Source organism: Garra rufa, chromosome 1 (genome assembly GCF_049309525.1).
Source record: "Garra rufa chromosome 1, GarRuf1.0, whole genome shotgun sequence".
In the NCBI taxonomy this organism is placed as follows: Eukaryota; Metazoa; Chordata; class Actinopteri; order Cypriniformes; family Cyprinidae; genus Garra; species Garra rufa.
Genome location: NC_133361.1, coordinates 18007300 through 18018423, shown reverse-complemented (window position 1 = coordinate 18018423; position 11124 = coordinate 18007300). Strand labels below are relative to the sequence as shown.

Here is an 11124-nt window from a genome sequence, read left to right as displayed (position 1 = left end):
AATTTTAATTCTAATTCTATGTAAAACATCTAATGGTTATAATTTGCGTAATTTAAGAATGATTGTTAAATGATGTAAATTAAAAAAAAAATAATAATAATAATAATTTTGAGATTCCAAAACACAGACAGTTTGATAAAAAGAGAATATTTTATTTTAACAAGAGATTAGACAATACAGACAGATGCTTGCCTCGTCTAAAACATGAATTCCCTCGCATGTACTCGAGTTAAAACATGTTTCACACAAGTTTCGCACTATACATGACCACTACGATAAAAAAAAAGTTGTAAAACCAAATTTGTCTGAATGGAAAACAGAACTGCAGGTTTGTCTGCTTAAAGTATAACAGATCAGAACATTTCTTTAATATTTTTGAAACGCAATTTTGAAAAAGCCCATGTGCTCGTATTCAAACCAGAACAAAACCCTGAACTGGAAACACACGGCTCGTATCCTCAATGATTTCTAAGGGGACACATGTATTAGTTGGTCTGTACACAGATGACCGTCTCCATGATGGTCTAGCGATCGCACGTCGGGCTTGACGTGTCAGATATAATGGCGAAGAACGATCCCAATGTAATAATTACTCTAGCAGAAACCCTTTATGTACAAAACGAAAGAAACACATGATGAACTGAAAACACTATACAACAGCAGTTACAGATAACCATGAGGAGAGAGGTCTGTGAGAACCAGGAGCAGAGAGAAGCGGAGAAAGAGACGGGTCGGGGTCGCTAGGGTCGTCCCATTCAGATGTGTCCTCCTGTCTGTTGCTGGAAAACGTCAATTGTGTCTTCATCCTCCATTTCCAACTGCGGGAGAATAACATGAGGTCACTTTTATTAATAAACACAAGCAACGTTGAGGTTATTAGATGTCTCAGAAGACCTCAATATGCTCAGAATTGCACTATTATTTATATACTGCTAGTTTTTATTAATATTTTGGACTAACTTTTATTTTTTATACTTTCAGTTAGTTATATTCTAGGTAAATTTGAGTCATTTTCTTACGTGCTTTGAAATTACATTATTTTATTACTATTATTTAGGTTTCGTTTTTTATTTCAGATTTTTTTTCTTTACAATTAGTCATTTTAGTGCTTCCTTGCTGAAAACTGAATAAATCCGGAATGAATTCTTCTTTTTAAGGAATTGTTTGTCTCAAAAGATGTTAATATGATCAAAACTTTACTATTATTTTTATATTGCTTTAGTTTTTATTAATATTTTTGACTTTTATTTTTATACTTCCAGTTTTCATTTTACATTTTAGAAATGTAGTTATTTATAAATTTTAGTTACATTAATGTTGGTAATTTTTTTATGTGCTTTTGATATTATACTTTTTACATTTTTTTTTTTTTTTTATCATCTGATAAATAAATAAGCTTTCCATTAATGTATGGTTTTATGTTTTTTGGATGGGAAAATATTTGGTCGAGATACAACTATTTAAAAATCGGCAATCTGCTTGGAAACTCAGTCTCAAAAGACGTTAATATGCCCAAAATTGTACTATTATTTATATACTGCTAGTTTTTTATTAATATTTTCGACTAATTTTATTTTTTATACTTTCAGTTTTCATTTTAAATGACTTTTATTTTTATTTTTATACTTCCAGTTTTCATTTTACATTTTAGAAATGTAGTTATTTATAAATTTTAGTTACATTAATGTTGGTTTTTTTATGTGCTTTTGATAGTATCATTTTTACATTTTTATTTCAGTTTAGTTTTTTTAATCATCTGAAAGCTGAATAAATAAGCTTTCCATTAATGTATGGTTTTATGTTTTTTGGATGGGAAAATATTTGGTCTATTATTTATATACTGCTAGTTTTGATTAATATTTTGGACTAACTTTTATTTTTTATACTTTCAGTTTTCATTTTAAATGATTTGTATTTTTATTTTTATACTTCCAGTTGTTATTTGTACATTTTAGTTACATTTTAGAAATTTAGTTATTTATAAATTTTAGTTACATTAATGTTGGTATTTTTTTTATGTGCTTTTGATAGTATCATTTTTACATTTTTATTTCAGTTTAGTTTTTTTAATCATCTGAAAGCTGAATACATAAGCTTTCCATTAATGTATGGTTTTTTGGAAAGGACCATATTTGGACAACTATTTGAAAATCTGCAATCCCAGGGTGCAAAAAAATCAAAATATTGAGAAAATCACCTTTAAATTTGTCCAAATGAAGCTCTTAGCCATGCATATTACTAATCAAAAATTAATTTTTAATATATTTACGGTAATAAATTTACAAAATATCTTTATAGAACATGATCTTAACATGATTTTTGGCATAAAAGAAAAATTAATCATTTTGAAATCAATAATACAATGTATTTTTGGCTATTGCTAGTTAAGACTGGTTTTGTGGTCCTTAAACTAAGGACTAAACTAAAGCAAAATTAGAAATGTTGTCTTAAATGTAAATGAAATTATGCTTTTCATCTAAATATTTTTATCCTGTCTGTTGCTGGAAAACGTAAATTGTGTCTTCATCCTCCATTTCCAACTGCGGAAGAATAGCATGAGGTCACTTATTATTCACTATTATTAATAAACACAAGTGATTAGACAGTCACATAAGGACACTTCATTCAGAATTCCCAAGACTTCCTGTTGACTGTGAAATTGACACCTATCCGCTGTAATTACAGTCCACTCCTATCCCATGATGCAGCTGCACAATGATGCTGTCAAGCCAGATTTATTCAGTGAGTGAGATGAGGTCAATTATGTTTGAAACACACACAAAAACATGTTTTCTTGCCTAAATATTCATCTGAGAGCACACATGACATCTGCGCTTTCTAAACCAAACAACAAAAGCTTTAAAGTCTACATGAAATCTATTCAACTTATATATATAGATTGTTTGAAAGCAGCCTTTCCGTAACATTCTCCACAAATAAACTTGAATTAAGCTGAATCTAAAAATGCATTTTAATTACAAGTTACAAATTAAATTTTTTTATTATAGGAATTGAGACCTGGAAAACAATCTATTTAATTATCGTGAAAATAATGTCACAATGCAATTGAAATGAAATTTTCACTGGAAAAATAAGAGTACAGCAGTAATACATATTTTTATTTGCATTTATATATATATATATATATATATATATATATATATATATATATATATTAAAGCAGCGTTTTTGTAAAATTCTCCTCAAATAAACTTGAATAATAAACTTAAATAATTTGAATAACTTGAATAAACTTCGAAAACTAAATGAAATTAAGCTTTGTTTTGAATTTGAAACTGAGAATGAACTGAATTTGAATTTGTTAAATGTTTACATTTGAAAATGAATGTTAAATGGAAAATGAAATGCATTTGAATGTTTGATTTTTTTAAAATGAATCTAAATTTGAAAGTTAATTTAAATTTTTTTGTATATTTTATACCAATATATTATCCAATAATTATTATATTTTTTTTACCAATAAGTGCAAAGCTTTCTTATTTTAAATAAGATTAACCAATAATGTGAGGTTGTCTGTGAAACCCATCAAAATTAGGATTTATGATTACAAAAGAACCAATATCTTCGTTGCCTTGAGAACTAAATGAAATTAAGTTTGAATTTGAAATTGAACTTGAAAATGACCTGAATTTAAATGTTTACATTTGAAAATAAATGTAAAATTTAAAATGAAATGAATTTGAATGTTTGAATTTAAAAATGAATCTTTTTATACCAATATTTTATCCATAACTATTATATTTTTTACCAATAAGATTTCAAAGCTTTCTTATTTTAAATAAGAATATTAACCAATAATGTGATGTTTTCTATGAAACTGATCAAAATGAAGTGAGTTTGTGATTACTAAAGAACCAATATCAACTAAATGAAATTATTTTACAATATATGTATATGTAATATCTAATTGAAAGCAGCTTTTCTGTAACACTCTCCACATGTAAACCTAAATCGAGCTGAATCTAAAAATACATTCTAATTACAAATTACAAATTACATTTTTTGATTACAGTAATTGACAGCTCGAAAGGAATCCATTTAATTATCCCGAAAATATTGTCACAATGCAATTAGGCTTTGTTTTCTTAATGCATTGTCAATACCATCGTTGTTATTTAATGACCTTAATATTAACAAACAGGTTTAGCAAGCTTTGCCTTTTATTTGACAATAAATAGGGTTAATTTTGATCAATTTTAATCACACCACACCTGTACAGAGTGTCACTATTTATAGCAGAAGTGGACAAAGAATGAAAGATGGTGAAGTCATACCTGTGCGGGCGTGTCTGTTTCGTTAATCGGCTGTCCGTCAAACCGGAATCGAATCTGCCTCATTGTCAGTCCCTGAAAACACAAATATACAGGCATCAGTCCAGTGATTCAGAAGGGGCACTGCATATACTACTACCGTTTTTATTCATATTTTTGATTCATTTTTATTTTATACTTTCAGTGTTCATTTTAAATTTAGTTCATTTTGTTATACATGACCCTGGACCACAAAACCAGTCATAAGTAGCACAGGTATATTTGTAGCAATAGGCAAAAATACATTCAATGGGTCAAAATTATTCATTTTTCTTTAATGCCAAAAATCATTAGGATATTAGGATCACGTTCTATTTTGTAAATTTCCTACCATAAATATATCAAAACTTATGTTTTGATTAGTAATATGCTTTGCTAAGAACTTCATTCGGACAACTTTGAAGGCGATTTTCTCAATATTTAGATTTTTGTTGCACCCTCAAATTTTCAAATAGTAGTATCTCGACCAAATATCCTAATAAACCAATGAAAAGCTTATTTATTCAGCTTTCAGAAAATACATAAATCTCTATTTAAGAAAAAATGACCCTTATGACTCTTACATTGTAGACTGGTTCTTTTTAATAAATCGCTTGGCAACTCATTTTCAGAAGATGTTAATATTTTCCAAATTTTACTCTTATTTATATACTGATATAGTTTTATTTCTTATTAATATTTTGGACTTTTGAATTTTTATACTTTCATTTTTCATTTTAGTAATTTATAAATTCTATTTTTAATTACTAGTCTTTAGGTTTAATTTTTTATTTCAGTTTTTTCATTGTATTTACAGTTAGTCATTTTAGTGCTTCCTTGCTGAAAACTGAATAAATCCTTAATGAATTAATCAATTTAGTTTGTAATTAATTGTTTGTCAACTTAGTCACAAAATATGTTAATATGGTCAAAATTGTACTATTATTTATATACTGCTCTAGTTTTTATTTAGAAATGTAGTAATGTAGTCATATTTTAGTTAAATTTCATTAATTTTGTTATGAGCTTCTGATATATATATTACATTTTAATACTACTATTTAGGTTTTCTATTTACAGCTAGTTGTTTTAGTGCTTCCTTGCTGAAAACTGAAAAAACCTGAATTCTGAATAAATGAATCAATTAGATTTTTTTTTTTTTTTTTTTTTTTTACATTTATATGAATTGTTTGGCAAATCCATCTCAAAAGACATTATTATGCTTAAAATTATACCATTATTTATATACTGCTATAGTTTATTATATTATATTAGTATATTTTGGACTAAGATTTATTTTTATAGTTTTAGCTTTTATTTTAATTAATAATTTAAATTTAAATTTGATATTACATTTGAGTAAATTAGTTATATCTTAGTTTAATTTTAGTAATTTTAACATGTGCTTTTTATTTTTTTATTTTTTTTTATTTATTTTTTTCAGTTTTAGTTCTCCAGCTTAAACTAAACCAAGAAATTGAAATGTTGCCCGGAGAACTAAATGAAATTAAGTTTTTTATCTAAAATTTTATTTGAGCTTTATTTGAATTTGAAACTGAAAAGACATGAATTTGAATTTTTAAATGTGAAAATGAAATTGAAAATGTTTGAATTTGAAAATAATTTGAATTTGAAAATGGTTTAATAGCTTTAGTTAACAAACCGCACTGATTCAATTCTGAATCCTGAATGAATTAATCAATCACAGAGATTCTTTTTAATAATTCAGTCTCAAAAGATGCTGATCTGAAGGAACATCCACAGCATCCGACATCTTTGCAGACGCCCCACCCCTAAAAGAGAATTCAAAATCTGACTCTGAGATACGGATTGCTGATCAGCTAAAACCTCACGCCTTTATATTTATTTTCCGCTGTGGACAAGGATTTCCTGACGTCTGAATGAAAATGAACCTCAGGGCAGGGACGCTTCCTTCCCCGTGCGCCAGCAAGCGCTGTCCTACTTCTGCCGGCGAAACTCACAGACCCACAATGAGATTAAACCCTCCGCCTCTGCCAGGAAAACATGTTAGTGACCTAAAGATCACGCGTCTCCTCGTGGAGCATCTTAACCTCGTGTGTTTACAGCACTGAGGGAGCTGTTAATAAAACCCGCTTGTGTACATGGACTGTGACTTCTGAATGGAGTCAAACTGAGCAGAAATGGTGATCAAGAGTCTCTTTCTTTGTCGCATCCGAACATTAGAGTCATTGTTCTCTCTCTAACCCTCTCTGACATGGAATAAACATTGGACCGGACGCACAGGACCATTAAGCGGACGTGAGGGAGTGATAAAGCCAGCCGACGCTAAGACTGTTGAGGAAATACATGGACGCACGAGTGTTTATTGATCAGACTAAAGAGCTCTTGTGCAGATGGCCGTAACCACCTTGTGGACTGAGCACTGCTGCAACCCTTGGACACATTCACATTCAGATGAATACAACCTGCTTCAATTCTTTCTCAGTGTCTTTGATCTATGTATTACTGAGGATGAGCCAGGCTCTGATACTGTATGTCTTCAGTCATTCTTATTTGTGCATTTTGTAGAAAGCACATAAAAAACAAACGATGTTCAGGATGCACTTAAATCCATTTCTATATAAATTATTTAAAGGGATAGTTCACCCAAAAAATTTAAATTCTGTCAGTGGTTAGTCACCCATATGTCGTTCCAAACCTGTAAGACCTGCATTCATCTTTGGTACATAAATTAAGATATTTTTGATGAAATCTGATATTTTTGATGAAATCTGAAAGCTTTCTGACCCTCCAAAGAGGGATTTTTTTTTTTTTTTTTTTTACAATCAGTCATTTTAGTTCTTCAACTTAAACTAAATGAAAATGACAAATTTCACCTTGAGAACTAAATTAAATTAAAGGAACACTCCACTTTTTTTGGAAATAGGCTCATTCTCCAACTCCCCCCGAGTTAATAAGTTGAGTTTTACCGTTTTGAAATCCATTCAGCCGTTCTCCTGTTCTGGCGATATCACTTTTAGCATAACTTAGCATAAATCATTGAATCCTATTAGACCAGTAGCATCGCGTTCAAAAATGACCAACAAGTTTCCATATTTGTTCTATTTAAAACTTGTCTCTTCTGTAGTTATATCGCGTACTAAGACCGGCGGAAAATGTAAAGATTCAATTTTCTAGGCTGATAAGATTAGGAACTACACTTCCATTCCGGCGTAATAGTCAAGGAAGTTTGCTGCCGTAATAAGGCTGAAGCAGGAGCAGTAATACCACGCAGCACATGTGCAAATGCTAAACTAGCTGGGAACTCATTTCTGATAATACTCCGCCTATTTCCAAAAAAAGTGGAATGTTCCTTTAAGTTTTTCACCTAATATTTATATTTTATTTGAGCTTTATTTGAATTTGAAACTGAAAATTAACTGAAATTGAATTTTTTATATGTTTCCTTTTAAATTTAAGTTACAGTAAAGAGAAAATGAAATGCATTTGAACTTTTGAATTTGAAAAAATATATATATAAATATTGATTAACATTTTTATACCATATAGTTATTTTATCTAATAACTATTATATATTTCTTACCAATAAGTATCCCTTTAATTGCAAAGCTTTCTTATTTTAAAGAAGATTATTAACCAATAATGTGATGTTTTCTGTGAAACTGATCAAAATGAGGTGGTTTTATAATTAAAAAAGATCCAATATCTGCCAACAGACTACCAACAAATCAATTTAATTCAAAGGGAAACAAGTTTTCATTCCTCACCGACAGATATTTGTTCTTGTTTTAAACAAATTCTCTTAATGTTGTTAAATTTCTCCAAAAAACAAGACTTCTTGACTTTTGCATCTCAAGTAAATGCATTCAGATTTAAGGACGTTTGCACATTTGTATTAAGAAACAAGACGGTCAATTTTGCAGTGTGTGCAACATTCACTTTTTTTAAGACTTTAAGACTTTCTACTCTCATTTAAAACCTTTTTAAGGTCTTAATTTGTGAATTGAGACTTTGTAAGACCAGCAGAAACCCTGGAAAGGAGGTCAAGGAATGCCCGAGCATTTTATTGATTTAAGTTAATGCCTAAATAAATGCAGAAAATGTGATATCTTCAATACATATTGTGCCACTGTTGAACTGTTTTGTGATACTAAAATGAACTATTCTCCAAAACTGGAAATATAAAGGAAAATTAGATACAAAATAAATTCATATTGAGGTGTAATACCATCAGAACAAAGAACTGGCGTTTTTTTTTTTTTTTTGTCTATGGAGGGTCAGAAATCTCTTGGATATCATCCAAAATACTAATTTGTGTGCCAAAGATGAACGAAGGTCTTACAGTTTTGGAACAACATGAGGATGAGTAATTGATGACAGAATTTTTAGGTCAATTATCCCTACAATTGCAGAGCTTTCTTATTTTAAAGAACATTATTAACCAACAATGATCAAATGCAATATACACCATTGGTAGATATTAGTTCTTGTTTAAACACAATCACTTTATTCTGTTAAATGTATTAGAAAACACAACTTCTTGTCATCATTTCGCACCTCAAATAAATGTATGTTGATTTAAAGACGTTTGCACACTTGTATTGAAAAACAAGATGTTCATTTTTGCAGAGTGTGCAACATTTACTTTACGATTTTAAGACTTTCTGCTCTCATTTAAAACCTATTTGAGGTTTTAGTTTGTGAAAGGGCAAATTTAGACTTTTTAAGACTCATAGAAACCCTGAAAAGGAGGCCAAGGAATAAGTTAACGCTTAAGTAAATGCATAAAAATGTGATATCTTCAATACATATTGTGCCACTGTTGAACTGTTTTGTGATACTAAAATGAACTATTCTCCAAAACTGGAAATATAAAGGAAAATTACATACAAAAAAACATAAAACTTTAGTAAATTCATATTTTAGGTGCAATACCATTAGAACAAAGAACTGGCTTTTTTTTTTTTTTTTTTTTTTTTTTATAAAATATAAGGACATTTTTAGCTACATTATCCACTTTGGATTTCTTTTTATATTTTATTTATGTATGTATGTATGTATGTAAAAGTTAATTTTTTTCCCTTATAAGATTGTTCTTGGTATTTACTTATTTCTTTTCTATTTTTTTTGTATTGTATTTGTATGCATGGGTTAATGTGTTGCTTTGTACTTTTGCTGTGTATCTTTTTGTATAACAATAAATGCAATTTAATTACTTAAAAAATGCTGTTTATGCTCAGAATCAACCTAAATATGTCATTTCTAATCACTGCTTATAATATTTCATTTTGTTGCACTGTATTATTGTTGTTCTTCTTGACAAACAAGTAAAATTCAACTCTAGATCTTCAATATGATATTGAAGAAATTACAACAGGCTTTTGATTTTTGGACACAAACTCTAGTATGTGCGGCCAGAACTACAAAATGCTGTCGGGACGGTAAGTTGTCAGTCTTGTCGCTCATACAGACTTCCTTTAACACGACCGATGTGTGTGTGGTCGTGATCTCACCTGTCTCTCACAGTAGGCCTTCATGAGCTTGCTGAGGGGTGTGTGTCTCTTGATTTTAAACTGGACCACTGACCCGTCCTGTCCCGCCACCTTCAGGTTGATGTGGTCGTTGTTCTCTGTCTTTACCCCCTCCTGAGAAAACAAAAGCACACATGTACGAACAGAACAGTTTATGAGATATTACATCATTCTCCCTTGCATATTTCATGCGCACGTCTCATTAGATTTAATTATGTATGAACATATTGGTCAACCAAAACACAATACAGACAAAAACTGTAATGCTCTAGATAATAGCTTTGTTATGTATAATCATAATCAGTATAAATGGGACCATTCGTAGTTTTATTATTAAAATAGAATGCGATTTCATGTTATAATCACATGACAATAACATGTGACTCTCATGGACATTACAAACACTTATTTTTTTCTTTTAACTACTTGAGTTAGAACACTGTGATTGTCTTATGACTAAACTTTAATTTGCATGATGCATATGAATGCATCTCCATCATAAACCCAACCAAAGTGACCAAAGGATTAGATGCATCATCTAAAAATAACTAGTTTTCAGTCTTAGTCATTGTGTATGTCTCTCCAGCATCTAATGCGTTTGAAAATCCACCAAGCACATGCATGTTCATTTCTGTGGTGGTTATTTGTGACTTTTATTATCAGTGTTGTACATGAGCTGCTGTTTCACGTGATGAATGGATTCAAATGTGAGCATCCAACTCACATCTTCAACTCAAACCAACAGAGAACTAGTTTCCATCAGGGTTTAGTAAACAAACGCTGAGAGCTCACACGCAACACGTTACTTTCAGCAATATACGCTTGATGTGAAATCGTTTCACTGTATATGCTCTTTATTATTTTTATTTGAAAGCGTCTGTGTGTGTGTCGCGCGCGGTGTGAGCTCGCCACGCGCGTTCACACGTCTTCTTCCGGTGTTTCTGAGGCGGCAGTTACAGTATTTATCCACTACGCGCGATATTTCACATTAAAAATCAAACCATCCGCGTCCTTCTGTGTTTTCGCGACCCCTCGCACGCCTTCAGCTGTAAATAATAATAAACGATCCCTTCGTTTGTGTATCCCACTCACCTTGGGTTTCTCGTCGGCCATGGTTATTGTATTTGCGCTTCTCTACGCCGCCACACAAAGACTCCGCGGGGACGCGCACGTCCGCGCCCCCGATTAAAAACAGGCGCGGCGTGCGCGGTCACGAGCGCCGCGTCCGTTGACCGCGCTCCGTCGCGATTGGCCAGAGCGGGTCACGGACATCGGGTGATGCGCAAAGGTGATGTCATGCG

The 11124-nt window shown here is 30.9% G+C and overlaps 1 protein-coding gene across 2 annotated transcripts; it reads right to left on the bottom strand.

Annotated features, from left to right (window-relative positions):
• Positions 1-131: 131 nt before the first annotated feature.
• Positions 132-11066, bottom strand: sumo2b (small ubiquitin like modifier 2b). Of its 2 annotated transcripts, none has more exons than XM_073836865.1 (4): positions 10916-11065; positions 9806-9937; positions 4296-4367; positions 132-818 (listed from the first exon to the last, which is right to left on the bottom strand). In XM_073836865.1, the coding sequence occupies exons 1-4, from the start codon at positions 10934-10936 to the stop codon at positions 756-758; spliced, it is 288 nt and encodes a 95-aa protein (XP_073692966.1). In that variant the 5' UTR covers positions 10937-11065; the 3' UTR covers positions 132-755. The 2 variants fall into 2 exon arrangements, with proteins under 2 accessions (XP_073692966.1, XP_073692974.1); XM_073836873.1 differs by lacking the exon at positions 132-818 and adding an exon at positions 2237-2540 and having other exon boundaries at positions 10916-11066.
• Between the last annotated feature and the right edge of the window lie 58 nt (positions 11067-11124).